General features: G+C 40.2%; 1 protein-coding gene across 2 annotated transcripts in view; it reads right to left on the bottom strand.

Moving 5' to 3' along the window:
- The window catches only part of ttc7a (tetratricopeptide repeat domain 7A), a 60,169-nt gene that overhangs the window by 41,461 nt on the left and 1,251 nt on the right, over nucleotides 1-17,457 (bottom strand). Inside the window, exons 3-11 of one of the 2 annotated variants that reach the window (XM_072391448.1) lie at nucleotides 13,163-13,326; nucleotides 12,806-12,974; nucleotides 8,281-8,411; nucleotides 7,742-7,866; nucleotides 5,872-5,950; nucleotides 5,569-5,738; nucleotides 3,344-3,407; nucleotides 3,003-3,140; nucleotides 219-302 (exon numbers count right to left, since the gene is read on the bottom strand). In XM_072391448.1, the coding sequence (XP_072247549.1) occupies nucleotides 219-302; nucleotides 3,003-3,140; nucleotides 3,344-3,407; nucleotides 5,569-5,738; nucleotides 5,872-5,950; nucleotides 7,742-7,866; nucleotides 8,281-8,411; nucleotides 12,806-12,974; nucleotides 13,163-13,326 (1,124 nt within the window). Of the gene's footprint in view, nucleotides 1-218; nucleotides 303-3,002; nucleotides 3,141-3,343; nucleotides 3,408-3,535; nucleotides 3,983-5,568; nucleotides 5,739-5,871; nucleotides 5,951-7,741; nucleotides 7,867-8,280; nucleotides 8,412-12,805; nucleotides 12,975-13,162; nucleotides 13,327-17,457 lie in introns of those variants that run through there. The other variant, XM_072391449.1, reaches the window with a different exon arrangement.

Here is a 17,457-nt window from a genome sequence, read left to right as displayed (position 1 = left end):
TACTTGGTAACATCCAAACAGTTCTAGTCTAGTTGTAGCCTCTATATCTGCCACGCCAACCAGACGGAGCTATTTGTTGCACCTGTGGACACGAGGTTAAGGAAGGAGCACTGTGACGAACAGGACAGAGGCATTGCAGAAGATAGATGTCTCCTTTGGGTGTGGTGTGCTGTGTATGTGAGGCACTGGTGCTGATATATAAGGAGAAATGAGCTCACCTTCCCGGCCGCCATGAGTGACAGGCCCAGCTGATGCCAGAGGTGGAACTCGTTGAATGAGAACTTCATGGCTCGCTCCAGACACTGAGATGCAGACACAAATATGTTTTGGTTATTTAACTTTGTACAAAGAGGACATTCAAGAAGAGCTCTGGGCAGAGCCTAGTGAACATGCTGTAATTTAGGTGTAGAAAATGCATCTACTACTTCCTCTTTACAGATAATTTCAACTGAAAGGCCACTGTTCTTGGCCACATCTTTCTCGCTCGAAATTGCTTGTCAGTCACCGCTCACCACCCACTCTGTGCTGTTTCTATACATAATGATGTGATTGATATGTGTGGGGTGCCGCTCAGTGAGATGTTGTCAGTCATGCAGAAGCCAGCTAAACCAGGAAAAAGACCTGCCTGCTATTATGACTGCATAATGCTTTTACTGGAAATGCCACTGACCATGTGACATGCAGACAAAGATGCCCATGCTGGATAGAGCCACAGGACATTATCAGGATCTAATCATTTAATAAGAGAATGTGGACTAAGTAACTAAATGTTAATCCTGACTGAGCTCTAGATTTCTCTTAAATGAACAACTGAACTAAGTGTGTGAATTCTAATGTTTCATGGATGGTTGGTGGTATTTAAAGAGGAATGTGATGCTGTTACTGTCTTTGCTGATATATAGCGCTCTGACCATTTTTAATACAGCTTAATGAAGGCCCAAACTATTACAAATCTCTATTTAAGCTCTGGGGTTAATGTGTAAAGCTAAAACTGGCGTTCAGTCAAACTGCAATTAGGGAAACTGAAGTGGATACTGTAGTTAAAGCTGACCTAAAACAGAATAGTTTTGTCATGTGGGTGTGTAAAGAGGCATGGGTTGCTAGCTATGTTGGCCAGAATTAAATATACTGACAGTAGTAAGTTTATAGCTTACTGCATTGCGTTTAAGTCATAAATAATACAGGTTTCAGTACAATTGAACTGTGCTGAACTGCATGGAATATTTCAGCCTTATGTCAGTATGTAATTCTTCACCAATATATTTCAGACAAAACCCTTTAAGTCCCCAAAATCTTTAACCTTTCCATAACATATCTTTTTCATATCATGATATATCATGAATATCCTCAGTACTGTGGATTTTTGCTGTGGATTTTTGCTTTAAACACCACCAACAAGGCAAGGTTATATAGCCTGTGTTTTCTACATAGAAGATTAGAGAAATCAATGGCTTATGGGGTGGGGCTATACAGACATTTTGCATGTCGGCATGAGAAACAGATGAAATCAGAAGCTAGCGCAGGCTGTGAGTGATAGTGACCAGGTGCTGGCTGCTGCAACTTGGCTCAGCTGAGCAAGCGGGTGCAAACTGCAAAGACTAGGCCCGTTCTAGTGAGCGAGTGTCGGCTGCTAGCTGCCAGAACTCGGTCAGCTAAGTGAACAGACTCTAACCGCTAGCAGCCAGGATTTTGGCTCAGCTGAGTGAGTGAACACCAGCTGTTACGACAAGGCCTAAAAAGGGGACCGGACATTTGTTGCTAACTGCCAGAACTTAGTGGCAAGCAACTAGCAGGTGCTTGCGGCTAACTGGCAAGACTACCTGCTAATGGAAGGAGACATATTTATTCCCAGTTCCCTATTCCCTAAATAAGGAAAAAGGTGTAGAGTGATAACCAAGCCATTTTAAGACCATGAAAGGTTTAATGGCAAAAACTTCAAAATGTACAATTATGATGAACAAAGATGAGTTTTTTGGGAATTAATAAGTGCAGGAGTGGGACTGTAACACTTAAACAATATGTTCACAAACTTAACTTTGGTATTGAAATAATAACCTATATCACTTTTGCATTACTTTCAAAAATAACCCAATAACACAAGCTGTGATAATGTAATATACAAATTAAATGTTTAGTTTTCATTTCACAGTTTAAAGCAAATCTCTGAACATAGAACTGTTGATGCGGTATTGCTTTTTTGACTCTGAAATATCTTCCATCACTGCAGATAGCTGAAGCTGTTCTGTAGACTTCACAGAGTTTGAATCAGACTTTTTTTTCTGAAAACATTTTTCTTACTGTGTTTGGAAAGCATTAGAAAAATCAAGCCTTGTAATGATATAAAGACATAATTGTGTGATATCAATTTGATATTTGATATAACACAGTTATGTTACACCGGCAGCTTCCATGAATTTATCAATGCAGCAGAAAGTATGTAATCAGTCAATGTTAATATTATTCCTGACATCAAAGAGGCATGGCACTGACTGGCTGACATTTAATTTCAAATAAATGTCCCATCCCAGCCTCATATATCAGCAAATCAACCCAGCAGTGTAGGAGGAACTATCTCAGAGTGTGTGTGGTCTGCTTTATAAAATGACTGATGCTATCTATGAATCAGTCAGACAGGTGGACAAACCTAATTTGAGACAACCTCTCAAATCTCCGCCTCTCCAACTTCCCACATCTGGGTAGAGGTCGTATAACTGAGCTTGTAAAACAAAGGTGAGAAAAACTGAGGAGGAATTCTGAGCGAGAGAAGGTGGAAGGAGCAGAAAAAGACAGACATTGTGGGGGATGCTGAGAGATGAGGAAAAGACAGAGAAGCAAAAAGGAAAAGACACATAATCCCTAAGCTCAAAGTGATAAGGACATTCATTCAAAAGTTTGGCAAAGGCAAAGCTCTCACAAGCACGTCTCATCTCTCACTCTTTGCCCCAGCCCTCTTCAGACCTCCACCACAGTGTAAGAATAAAGGCAAGCATGTATCTACACACCTCAGACAGCATGGCATACTGCCCCCTCCTGGCCATGCCGATGGTGAGCAGGTCATAAACGGAGGTGGCATCCTGAAGGCTGGCCTGCCGGGCTTCGGCTTGGTCTGGCAGACGACTTATCACGGCGTCACCACTGGCCTGGATGGACACACACACCGAAAGAAGAAAAGGAAGAGGAAGATGAAGGAAGGGATGAAGACAAAGGAAGCTAAAGGTGGTTTGACAGACAGTTCTAGCTGCAGGCTTTTCCAATAAATATGTTGGATCGTTCCAATTCCTTACGTGCTTTGAAAACAGAAAGAAACTGAGAGAGAGTGCATATGAGTGTGTGTGCATCTCACCATAGACTCCGTGATGAGCAGCAGCAACACGGCCTCCTCCACTACGTCCTGTGGACAGAAGCAACTGCCAGGACACAGAAAACAGGAAATAGTACAAAACAGGAAGTTTATCCCTTTAACACACACGAACAAGTACACACATAAAAGATGGTTCAAAGGTGAATTGTTAGGAGTGTCTGGTTTCTGTCTCACCTGAAGGGCTGTAACACAACCCTGACCACCATGGATGTATCACAATACAGCACCATCTCAGATGTCTCACACACACACACACACACACTACCGGTCATCAACTTCTCAGTCCCCTTTCCCTCTCTGGTTGGCTTTGTGTCATATTAAAGGACACACTGATCAGATGACGTGATGGCCTTTTTAAAAGAAGTGAGTGATGACAAAGGCCATGAACAAAACTGACATACAAATTTTCCTCAGGGTGATTTCTGCTGCTCCTCCACTCCTTCTAATCTCAGACATGGATTTAGATCTTCACTTATGATAGTGTGGGCAGGATTAGTCATGTGGCAATGACTAAGTATGGCTCGCAGGGGGCTGAGCAACCAGCGCAGGATCCCCACAAGCAGTGAAATGCAGCAACGCTATGGTGATGCAGTTTAGGGCGCTGATCAGACAACCAGTGTGTTCCTTTAGGACTAAGGAAGATAATTTTGTGTCATGTCATTTCTCATGCTATCTTAAGCTTGCGATGCTCTTATATATCATATCATGCCTTGCTGATACGTTATGTAAAATATGTGATTAATACTCTTTCCCACAATAGAACTGAGTTCACAGGTGTCATCCACCTGCATTACTCATACACTGGCTTCATACCGAGTCTGGAAGTACGAACCTTCATTCTCGTTCTGGTATCAAAACTGAACTATCAGTGAGCTGAACTTTAGCAATGTGCCTGCTCCGTCACTTTAACCTGCAACAGGTTTAAATCTAAGACATCATGACCTCTAGTGGCATTTTGATGGTTTCTGTAGAACAGAGCAAAACCGCAGATGCAATTAAATCTCTCTGAGGACACACAAGTGAGATTTTTGTCCATCTTTTGTTGCAAGCCTATAGACTGCAACCAGAATGGTTGTTTTGACTGTAAATGTGGGTGTTGTAAACTGTTATAACCTGTAAACTTTAAAAAAAATAACCCTAAACCTGTCAGAATGGAAGAGCTACACAATCACCACGGTTTGTTTCATGGTGAGCTCTCAAGGTCAATATCAGCAACTCTAGTAAACAACCAAATGTGAGATATGGTCACGATGAACTTGAGCTTTGGCCACCAAAATCAAATAAAAACTCAGTGTTTGTGCCAAATTTGATGAAATGACAATAATTTTTTTCAAGAGGTACTGTGTTCATGAGACTGGGTTGGACAGCAGTTCCACTGAGAGAGCGACAGAGCCGGTGAAGAAGACACAACCCACGAGGCTGTGGTGCAGTGGGAACGTGGTTCTGTGTGTGTGCTGAGGCCATGTGGCCTGTCTAAAGCCGGCACCTTGTTACCAGGTGTTTCCATGTTACCGGGCCGAAGCAGTTTCGATTTTACATTTTAAAGTTCCAGCTTGCACAACAACAGAAATCTAAAACCTACAAGGACTGACCTGAAACAGTTGAACCTTTCAGGTATAGTTTTCAGCAGTTAGATGAGACTAATCACCACGTGGAGAGTCGCACTTGTAAAAACAAGCATTTTTCATTCTAAATATTTAATTTTATATTTGGATTGAACCCACTTGTGGAGTTTCGTGGCTTCAGTGCTACCAGTGGAAAGGTCGGTCCTTATCTTTTGTCTCATACTGATAATATATTTCTTTTTTCGTGGTGCTGGTAAACTAGCGGCCTCCAGGTAATCACAGAGTTGGCAGTTTGATCCCCACCTCTTCTTGTCCATAACTCAGACTGTACCAAGTGCCAAGATATTAACAGGATGATCCCAGGCTTGGGCAGTGTGCTCATGACTTGAAAGCACAACTTTGATAAAGAAAACTGACACCCAGACATAACTGTTAGCTGAATTATTTATAGTTGATACAATCGAGTAACAAAACCCTATCATGGGACTCATTAACCTCCTTAAACGTTTAGCTTGGAGAAAGTAATCGCACTTAGAGTACTGACAACTGAAGAGACTGAACGAGAGATTTAATCGGATTAAGACAAACTGAAACATAAACTGGCTCAGAAAACAAAGGTGGTGGAATGAGGACGATACGAACCAGTCTGTGCTGTAACGTTGTGGTGGTTTAATAGTTGGGTACATGGCATCTTTGGGGGCGGCGGCTCCCTCTCTGTGGAGCCAGACTGAGGGCGGGGGGCCCAGGGGGGGCCAGAAGCTGTCCTCACTCACAGAGCTCAGCAACACCTGTGCGAGCTTCCTTGCTGCAGACTAAGATGCAACCACAATGCACAAAAGCAGCAATGCATTAACAAACGCATTAATCGTGGCTAAACTGACTCAAAGAGTTCAGTTATTCATAATGGAGATAAAGATAGCGTGACAACGGTGTTGGGCGTCTCACCTTCCTGAAGCTCTGAGACCCTCGAGACTCCACCACTCTGAGCACTCTGCGCAGCTGGTGAGCACCCTGTGCCAGATGACTAACACAGTAAGGGCATATCAGTGTGATGCATCGGTTGGGAACATTAGACAGAAATAAGTATACACAAGTGGAGGCTGACACACATTTAAGACATTAGAGGAGAGCAGCTAATACTCTGCTAAGCCCACTATGGCGTTACAGTGATAAAGGAATGATAATATGAATTGATAGAAGTACCATGAAAAGAAAGAATGTATACAGAAAATATTCATATAAATGAGAAAATATAGACTAGAAATTATCTTTAATGAGATTGAAGGTCAGTATTTGTTATTATCCCATTTATTCTTTAACATAGCCTGAACTCTCTTAGACAGGCTTTCTTGTCATTTCTTCAAGTAGTCTTCAGGAATAGTTCTCCAGGCTTCTTGAAGGACATCCCAAAGCTCTTCTTTGGATGTCGGCTGCCTTTTGTTCTATTCTCTGTAAAGATGATCCCACACTGCTTCAATAATGTGGAGGGCTCTGGGGAGGATTCAGTCCCTCCATAAGACCTGTTGCCACTGATTTTCAGTCCAATTCTTATGTCCTTTTGCATACCTCAGACTTTTCTCCCTGTTTCCCTTCCTTAAGAATGGCTTCTTGACAGCCACCTTCTAAATGGACACCATTTCTGATGAGGCTTCAGTGAAAAGTAGGTGGATCAACTGAAGGGCCAGATGTATCACGCAGGTTCCGTGTCAGGTCTTAGCTGAATTTTTTACCTTCTTCTTTTAAAGGACATCACTTTCAGATACTGTTCATCTACTGTAAAGAGTTTTTTTAGGCCTGAAACTTTTTCTTTTGTCACCCATCTGTCTAGTTTCCCTAATACTTTTTAAGGAAACACTGCATACCGGGCTGAGATTTTCAGCTTATGGCTCTTTGGGAATCACTTTGTTGGTGCAGAAATATCAGGTCTTCAAACTGCGTTATCTTTGGCTGTTTTTTTTCAGATACAATTAAAGAAATAGGAAGAAATTCTGTGTCTTTGTGTCAGGCTGCTGGTAAACAAAGTGCCTAACAATATAATTTAGAATTGGTTCTTTCTGTTATGTGTAGACACAGAACTGGTTCATTCCTAGAGTTAGGTGCCTTTTTTATGTTTGAATGATTCCAAGTCAGTGTTAAGTGGTTTAACTAATAAACATTTAGAAAAAAAAAGTCAAGCACAAAGACTGGCTAAAGACTTTTGCACAGAACTTTATATGTACAACTAGTAAATACATATAAAATGTACAAAAATAAATTAACAGAAACAATTGAAACTATATCAGAAAGTTTTTAATTAAGTTTATAAGTTTCTTTATACTGTGTTTTCAGATTTATTTATACAACATGTATATTTCCTCATTCACCTTCTTACTCTTTAACAGATTTATTCCTTTTTCATCAAAGTGATAGGAGACCTTGATTAACTACGGCCTACTATAATAAGCAAAAGGGAGTTTTGCATAGACTGGAGTGTTTAACTCAAATGCTTTTTCTTGTTTTTTTTCTTGTTATTTGCTCTTCTGGTTAAATCGGAGCTCTGCAGCTGTGATGGGGACAGGGAAAACCTTAACTTGTCTAAGTGCAACACTGACACCTGCTGGTTTGAAATCAAAACGTCTCTCCATTGCATTGGGGTCAAGTTGTGGTCAAAAGGTTTTGTTTTTTTCTCTGATTTAATCTCCTCGTCTTCAGGCTAAGTTCCCTTTATCATAGAGGAACCAATACATGGACACTTTCACAGGAAAAGTGTAAGGCCCATCAGAAGGAAAACACAATGTGTGAATATACTGTGGGTATGTGTGGTTGATCTATTCACCCTCTTTGTAGCAGACAAAGGTAAGCACTTTGTAGCGCAGCCTGCAGGAAGTAGCCCAGGTCGACATCCACGGGTGAATGAAGGACACTGGCTTTGACTGTCTTGGCATGGGGTGCTGTTACTACCTGAAAATACAGATAGATAAAGATAATGATACGCATTAGAGGAGGTACTAAGACCCTGAACATAAGTAAAACAATTTAGACAAAACTGTTTACTATTACAAGTAAAAGTCCCAGCTGAACTATAATATTCAAGGTACTTGAGACAGAATAATAGTTGATTCTAACTACTACATGTGTATATTCTTTGCATCATCATGACAGAGAATTCTACCAGAAACAGTAAAGAACTATAAAAACTAATAAAATGAAAAGGAGTGTAAACATAAATGTTTCAATTAAAATAAATATAGGATAAATAGAAACTTTAACCCCTAACCCTAACTCTAGACACATAAGCAGGCAACTGAAACAATCTCCTCTTAAAGCAGTTGGACTTTACACACACACGCCCACATTACATGTATGAACAGCCACCTTATCGAGCTCCTGCAGGTAGGACAGAGCTGCGTCACAGGCCCTGAGGAAACAGGACAGACTCTCCTCTTCTCTCTCTAAAAGACGAATGCGAGACACCGTCGACAGTGTCTGGTGGTCCAGAGACAGACCTGAAATGTGAGGACAGACTATCCTGAATGTAGGAACCATCTATGAACGCTGTGTGGTTTGTCATGCAAGAAAAGTGTGAGGCTCTGAATGTACAGTGGTATTTCCTGTAAGAATGTGCAGGTTGTTCGCACCAAGATTACAGTGAGAAACATTTGAACTGTGGCATCCAGGACAGAACGTGGACTTGATTTGCAGTGTATCATGTCTCGAGCTAAATAAAAGGTGGGTTTCTTTTTCCACCTTTTTTCTTGTTATGACTGAAGATAGCAACACATTTCAGTGTTCCAGTTTTCTTTTTGCTTGTAGTTTGTGGGACATTTTATCTTTGGCTCCATATCCTTTTTCTGGTTTTTCTCATGGCTATTTTAGTTTGGATGCATCTCCATGTGAAAATAAATCGGCATCTATTTGGATCTCACTTCCTCACCTCACAGCTTAAGACCATAAACTCCAAAAAGGCAGAAGGGGAAAAACGGCTGAGCAAGTTTCGTGGGCTTAGTCTGAAGAAACTTTTAGCAACACTGTTACAGGGTTTGGTGGAACACTACATCCAACTTTGAACTTTTACCCGAGGTTGGGTTAAGGTTAGGGTTAGCCTAGCCCTAACCACTGACAACAAGCTGGTCATTTTTAGTCAAGAGGACACTGTCTCCATGATCTCCAAAGAGAGACGATGGTAGCTAGATATCCATGTATGGCTTCTTCTTTGCACGATACAGCTTTAACCTGCATTTGTGGATGGCACGGTGAGCTGGGTGAGTTCCTGAGCCCACGCAATGTTTTTTATCGCAGTTTTTTATCGCTGTTCTGCCTGAGTGCCGTGTTGCTTGCGCACAGAAATGTCTGCAGACTCTCTGAATCTTATAATGATACTACGCACTGTAGATTATGGAGAATTCAATATCTTCACAATTCTACATTAAGGAACAAAATACTGAAATTGCTCCACATTTCATAGACACATTTTTTTTTGCAGTGCTTAACCGCTGCCCATTTTTTCTTCTGAGAGACTCTGTCTCTTTACAGTGCTCTTTTCGTACTCGGTCATGTTGCTGACCTTTTGCCAGTTAACCTAATTTTTTACAACATGTTCTTCAAGCGGTTTCTTTTTAGTACCACTAACTTTTCCAATCTTTTATTGTTCCCATCCCAACTAAAATGGTAACATGGCTCTCTTAATATTTGATTTGTTTTCTATTTCCTGTTCTGAATAAAATGCAGGTTTATGAGACTCACAAACCACTGCATCCTGTTTTTATTAGCGTTCCAACCTTTTAGAGTTGGAGTTGTACTTTTAGTGTCTTTTCTTAATCAAATAGGTGTATATTTCTTTTTTTTTCATGAGGTTTTAGCAAAAATATGCCTCTTGATATAAGAATACAGAGAAAACAAATAAGCAGAGGGTCAGGAACTTTCCAAGACTGGCAGGGCACAGCCTCAGGCCTGACGCCAGGCCAAATCAAATAAGCAGACAGCTGCCAATTGTCAAGACATCATCATCCAAACATCCACATCTGACTTAATTCCCACAGCAATAAGCTATACATCACACAGAAAAGCATGCAAGGGAAAGTTTGCTGCCCCTCAGGATCTGATTTGTTTTCTCCAATCCCCATAACAGTCCACCATAAATATCATTCAGAGGGAATCAAAACAAACAAAGGATATCTAAATCGGACAGTTACTGCTGTAGAATTCTCTTATGTTTCATAAGCATGAGGTCATGTCCGATTATCAGGAAACAGGGAGTGTAACGACATAATGATGATGATGATGATGATGAGTGAAACAAAATTATCCACTATTTGAGTGTGATGTTCTGGAAATGTGATCTTTGGCCTTTAATAATGCCTCCTTTCAGTCTGTCACAACAAAAATGCATATTTTCAGCACCAAACCCATCTTTTTCCTTTGTACTTGAGCTAACTTGTGTGAATACATCTTTGTTGCGACCTGTATATCCTTCCTTCACCTATGACTCACAATGACTGGGTTTTAAAAACATTTTTAATCTGCTAAAACACCAGTGGTAAAAAAAATAAAAAATTTTTTAAAAAAACTCCTCCTAGACAGCTTTTACATTTTTACCCAGCCTTGAATTTATCCATGTTTCCTTCCAAATGAGACTCAAAGGGAAGCTTTTGGCAAAAAAAACCCCAACACACTAGATTATCTTCATGTGCCATAATCTCACATTTCCCCTTTAACATCAATACTGTCATCCACAAACTGAGGTTAAGATTCAGATAAAAAACATCAGGCGGTCACTGACATAATCTGTCCAATCAAGCTGATGTTTTCCAGCCATGTTCCATTTATTACCACAGGCTGGATTTCATCAGCCTGCCACCGCCTTTCCATTTCTACTTCCAATCCCCATACAAGGTCATTTAGAATTTAGGGCTGTAATAACTCTCACCAAAGGGATTAGGAGTTGTTTTGTCTGTAGGTAACCCATCCTCTCCAGCTGATATACCCTAGCTTTATGAAGCACATCATATTATTGTGCTTGAATTGCAAAAACACTCATAGATAGGTGTAACACCACGAAAACAATAATAAAACTCCCACGTTTAATCAAACGAGTCATTTTGACGTGCATTATGTGAACCAGCTAATACTCACAGTCCTTACACACATTGTTAAAAACTTTGTGAGAGCAACAGATAGTAAAGTTACTATTTGACTCATTTCTAATGAAGGTATTGTTACACTTACAGTGTCCAATCTCTAGCCAAAGAGTGCATCTCCATAAGGTCACACAGTCATGTGTCGTGTCTGTCCTACACAACGTCTGTGAGCCGCTATACAGCTGGGAAAGATTTTTTAAAGTCAAATGAAACAGTTGTCAAAGTCCTATTTGTCTCAGCATATTTAGATTTCCTGAGAAATTAGAAGCTAAGAACTCTGACGCCGTCCCAAAATTTCCAGTCTGTTCTGATTGGTCAGCGCAATCGGAAGCTGAATGAAAAGCACATTTCACTGGATGCAAAATAAGCACATGTGAGACATTAGCATGTTTAAATAGTTTTTGAGGAAATGACAAAATATAAAACACTATCAGAAATACCTAAAAATAATTGTTTGGTCTCACCGGTGTGAGATATGTGGTACTGGACAGATTATATACAAGCATTTACACATTAATAAAATCATTGAGAATTTAAAAATGCCATTTCATGCACATCTACAAGTTCAGAATTTTGTTTTAGGATCTATTAGAATCAATTTATATCCTTCAAAGTTAAAAAAAGCACATTATTTTTCTCATACTGTACATTACTGCACTATCTCACGTCACCTTCTGTCTGAAATGCTTATTTGTTTCAGCTCCTGTCTCTTTAAGGCCCAGTATGCATGTCACCAGACGATAACTTTTTTATTTTAAATATAACAGACCTTATACGTGAATAAAAATCATATACATATAAAACATTGTAGGAAAGGGAAAAAACAACAAAGCAGGATATGTTGAGTCTGTCCTAACACATACTTGCAGAATTCAGAAGCAGTGAAGTTCTTCTTGTGACTTAATGTACTAATTTTGCTTTTCAATGTTCTTACCAGAGCGTACAACATCTCTCACTCTGCCTGCCTCATAGTTCCTGCTCGTAAGCTTTTTGTTTTCATTGTGTGGTGTGTTCATGTACCAGTGTCTCCTTTTGACAGAGCAAAGTTCTAGGTTTTCCTTCACTGAAAAGACAAAGAGAGGAATGTGATCTGCTCCTGAAGTGCAACATAATTTTTAAGATTAGCCCAGTTTCATACTTATGGTTAAAGTGTTATTAGATTACCGTATGTCATAATTCTACAATAACCTCTTATGTTTTGAACAAAAATGATCAAACCCATTGTGAATCCAACATATCATACACATAAACTTCCTTATGTCTGTTGAATAGTCCTAGAACTTTTTATACTGTTGGTACCCCACAAACAACTTGACTGACGTGGCCCATGAGAACCATGCGAACTGTGGGATACCCTTTTCTCAGAGCACAGCTCACATGTGAATTTATGGGATGCTGAGCATTGTAATAATTGTTGAAATCAAACTTGCCTTTACCCTGCACGCAATCCTAGTTTTCTTTGTGCTGCTGCCATGTGTGAATCAGTAGCGTAATAAGAAATCAATAGCTGACATATGGATGACATCACTAGCATACAATTGGCATCTGCAGTCTCCCAGTCAAACCTTCAAACTGAGTTAATCTTTAATCATGATATTTCCCATGAAGCCATTGTTACTTTGTCCCCTTTCCTCTAATATATGTGTGCTTGTGTGTGTGTTGATCATTTTGTTTTACATTGACCCTCCACTTCTTACTATAGTGAAAATCCTTTGATTTTCACCTTGAATAACAAATGCTAACAACAACACTGACATAGATACCTTTAATAACAAATGCCTCAGCCAGTAAGCGGAGGTGGTAAGTAGGCTGGTCATCCTGCGTCAGGTCCTCCAGTCCCACCCTTGCACACATTCCCTGTGCATCCCGGTAGCGGCCCTGCATATAGTGCACCTTGGCCATCAGCAGGAGGGCCTCGTTCAAGTACCTGGGCTGCAAGACAACAGGAAACAAATGACTGAACAAGCCTGAAGGAAATAATGTACAAGAAAAGATTTTAGTTTTTAACATCTGCCATAATGATTCCAAAAAGGTTTTTTGAAGCTTTTGAAAGAAAATAAACTTTAGAGGGGAATAGAGGCATCTATGGGATGACCAGAGGGAACCCAGATTAGACTGACTGTGAGACGGCCTCGGCTCAGGATGGTGTTGATGTAGCCTTTGGCCTTGGAGAGTCTGGGCTGGGTCTTGTCCATCAAAGGTATGGATTTCCGTAATAGATCCATGTTTTCCAGCAAGCACTCCTCCAGCAGGGCCTCAGCCATCAACAGTGTCCCGTAATCATCTAGGGGATTTGGATTGAAAAAGTTAAAAATGAACTTAGATTGTTGGAGTAAGTCTGCAGTTGGGGTTGCAGGTCATTTGCTTCTGGAGCCAAAGCAAACCTCTCTCAGCCCGTTAAAAACAGCACCAAATTGGGAAGAGCAATTCAAACATGTCTCAGACCTAAATTCTGTTTAGAAGATACAGTCTCTATTTTCCCGACACTTTCTTTCAATTGCTTTAGCAATTGTAAGCACATGATAAGCATTCCCTCCACCTTCACTTAATAAAGATATTAAAGTTTACACAAATGTAAAAGCAACTCTACTCTCACTGGGTCTTACATTTACTCAGTGGTAAACCTTGGTGTCTGTGTAAACACACACACAGTCTCGATTAAGGATTTCCTGTTTAGCTTTTTCAATCTGTGTGTGTGTGTTCTGATGCCAACTCTTTGAGTTGTGTTTAGGCCCTGATATACTTGCTAGTCCATTATCAGCCCAGCCAAGGCTAAACCTACCTCAGAGAGGAGGGTGGGGGACAGGCAGCAGGACTTGTTTCAGCCTATGACCACAGTCAGAGCTATTTCATGATTTCAGACAAGCTGGAGCCTAAAGTGTGGAAAGACTTAGTGTTGTAATAAAGTAACTAAGAGGTTACAGACGGAAGCTAAAAAATATTCTTGTTTCAATTCAAGAATCAAAGGGAAATAGGTTCAGTTGGGGTGTATGGTTGCTGCAGAACTACCTTCACCATGAGAAAAAAAACTGTTGTAATCAATCACTTTGGATCATTACTGTGATAAAGACTCCCCCAAAAATGTCCTTTTTTGTTATTATCTTACTACATTTAAGCTCATTTGTGCAGCTATACCAATAGTTATCTCTGTGACCAGAATGTATGTTGATTTTTGAGCAACCACCTTCAAACGACCAGCAATCAAAGTTAGCCAACAGCTAGCCAGCCAATTCGCTATTGACTAGCTAGCTAACACGCTAATATACATCAAATGCAACTGTTGGTTTAACTATCCTTTCACCATAACTACATGACCCTTGGCCACACTTTAATACTTACAATTCTTATTATTCTCAATATATGAAGAAAAATGTGCTGCTCTGACACTGAAATTTAGTAAACAGATACAGAGCTAGTGTAAACCAATAAAATTACCATTTGTTATTTTGATGGTAGACTGAGGTTTCTCCTGTTAATAGTACAGTATTTATATTAAGGTGGCAGTATTTTTTGCCACATCTTCATTTGAAATCTCTTAGTGTGATTATTGGAAATATCAGCTTTCATTCACAGTCCTTTCTTCATCAATATGTCACCAGATGTAGAAGTTCTCAAGAGAAAAACACTTCAAACAATAGGATACCTGATGTATGAAAGCAGTGTACAATATATATTGCTGCTTTTAGCAGTTTTACAATTGGGTGTGGGGAATCATTTATTGCTTTAACTTCCGCAAAGTTCCTCTATCTCTAATCCTAAACTACATCTCCTGGTGTACTACGTGCACTCATCTTCAGATCAGTCAATGCATGTACACAGCAATATCACATTAATTTAACATTTGAGTGCATGTGCAGGCAGGGAGAAACTGCTGGTCTGCAGTTATAAGCACAATAACAGCAGACTGTAGCCATCAGGTCACTTGAACCCATATTTACTCTGAGAAGGTAAAGGTTGGAGGCAGGTGCATTAGTGGCTTGCCAAAGTAATGCTTTATGAAGCAGAGAATGATAAGTGTGTTTGCATTTCTTTGAACACACGTACATTGTGGAATGATTTCAAGTGTAAAGACAAGTAACTAAGTTTCTCTTAGAAAAATCTGCCCTAGATATACAGTTCTATGGTTTTAACTATCAGGACACAATAACAAATATTCTGGTCCTTACCAGGTCCTTAACACAGCCTCAGATGAACAACAACACATGACATTTTACACCACTTTTTACAACAACTCGTCTAAGTATGTGAAAAACTAGGCAAATGTCATGATTCGATCACTTTTAGAACCACATTTAGTGGTTGCATAGAGCATTGCAACACCTGGATTCTTGTCTTTTTCAGCCATTCTGTTGTAGATTTGCTGCTGTGTTTGGGATCAATGTCATGCTTAGCTTTAGCTGTCAAACAGATGACCTCCCATTTAAATCAAGAGTGCTTTGGTATATAGAGAGGTTTAAGGTCAACTCAATGATCTCTCAGGTCCTGAGGCTGCAAAACAAGTCCAAACCATCAGCCCTCCACCAGCATGCTTGACGGTTGGTATGAGGTGTTTGTGTTGATATGCTGTGTTTGGTTTTCTCCAAATGTGGTGTTATGACCAAACATCTCAACTTTAGTCTAGTCTGTCCAAAGGACATTGTTCCAGCAGTCTTGTGGTTTGTACAGATTAAACTTCACAAACCTAAGCTGTGCTGCCACGTTTGTTTTAGAGTGAAAGGACTTTCTCCTGCAACCTATCCAAACACGCCATGTCTTTTTTGTAATTGTGCTGTCATGAGCTGTAACATTCAACATGCCAACTGAGGCCTGTAGAGTCTGAGATTTACAACTACAGCCCCAAAAATTAGAATATCATGAAAAAGTTCAATGTTGGAAACTCATTGTGTAACACCCTAATCAGCTAATTAACTCAAAACACCTGCAAAGGTGAAGTCAGAAGCGTCTTACCTTGGGCTAAGGAGAAAAAGAACTGGACTCTTGCTCAGTGGTCCAAAGTCCTCTTTTCAGATGAAAGTCAATTTTGCAAGTCATTTGGAAATCAAGGTCCCAGAGTCTGGAGGAAGAATCCACATTGCTTGAAGTCCAGTGTGACGTTTCCACAGCCAGTGACAATTTAGGGGACCGTGTCATGTGCTGGTGTTGGTCCACTGTCTTTTTTTAAGTCCACAGTTAACGCAGCCATCTATCAGGACATTTTAGAGCACTTCCTGCTTCCTTCTGCTGACGAGCTTTATGGAGATGCTGGTTTAATTTTCCAGCAGGACTTGGCACCTGCCCACACTGCCAAAGGTACCAAAAGCTGGTTCAATAACCATGGTGTTACTGTGGTTAATTGGCCGGCAAACTTGCCTGACCTGAACCAAGAGGAAGATGAGAGACACTTGACCCAACAATGCAGATGACCTGAAAGCCGCTATCAAAGCAACCGAGGCTTCCATTACACCTCAGCAGTGCCACAGGCTGATCGCCTCCATGCCACGCTGCATTGATGCAGTAATACATGCAAAAGGAGGCACAACCAAGTATTGAGTACATAGGAATTAACATACTTTTCAGAAGCCTGACATTTTTGTTTAAAATATCCTTTTTATTGATCTTATTTAAGATTCTAATTTTGGGTTTTCAGTATTAAAAAATATTGAACTTTTTCATGATTTTTTTATTTATTTTTAACAGTACTCGTTGCTCTTGGGTTTTTTGCAGTTTCTCTGAGCATTGCGCTGTCTGACGTCCAGTTAAACTTGCTGAGACCCCGGCTCCTAGGAAGATCGACAACTCTCTTGAATGGTTTCCACTTGTAAATAACTTTTCTCACTGTAGAATGATGGACAATTTGTTTGGAAATGGCCTTCGAAACTTGCTTCTCTAAGATCATTGCTGATGTCTTTCCTCTTTGGCATCGTGTTAATGCACACCAGGAATGCTCCAGACTCCCAAACCTCTGCCTTTACGAGGGTGTTAACTTTTGACGATGATTAATTAATCAAGTTAATTTGATTAACAGCATCTGGCTGCTGATGACCCTCTTAATTCTTATGAGAGCTGTAACGTTGGACTTAGTCTTTCACACACGGCTTCTGTATTTTGGCTCAGTTTTCGTTAAACGATTCCACAGTAAAATATGTTATGTGTTGTTGTTCATCTAAGGCTTTATTTACCATATTTTAAGACCTGGTAAGGACCAGATTATCTTTCTTTTATCATTATAATGACCTGAAATGTCAAAGTTTAGAACTGGAGCAGGTGTTACTTTCTGTCCTGCATTTGGAAGGTAATCCAACCCTTGACTGCACACACAAACTTCCATTGTATACACTGTAAATTTCTGAGGAGGGCCGTTTTATTGTTGGAGGTCAACGGTAACCCCTCTGTGGCCTCTGGCCTGATCCACTGCATGAAATTCCATAATTTCACA

Source organism: Leuresthes tenuis, unplaced genomic scaffold (assembly GCF_036924035.1).
Source record: "Leuresthes tenuis unplaced genomic scaffold, fLeuTen1.0.hap1 SCAF_8, whole genome shotgun sequence".
Classification (NCBI taxonomy): Eukaryota; Metazoa; Chordata; class Actinopteri; order Atheriniformes; family Atherinopsidae; genus Leuresthes; species Leuresthes tenuis.
Note: the sequence above shows the minus strand (reverse complement) of the source record. Positions and strands in the feature narration are given on the sequence as shown.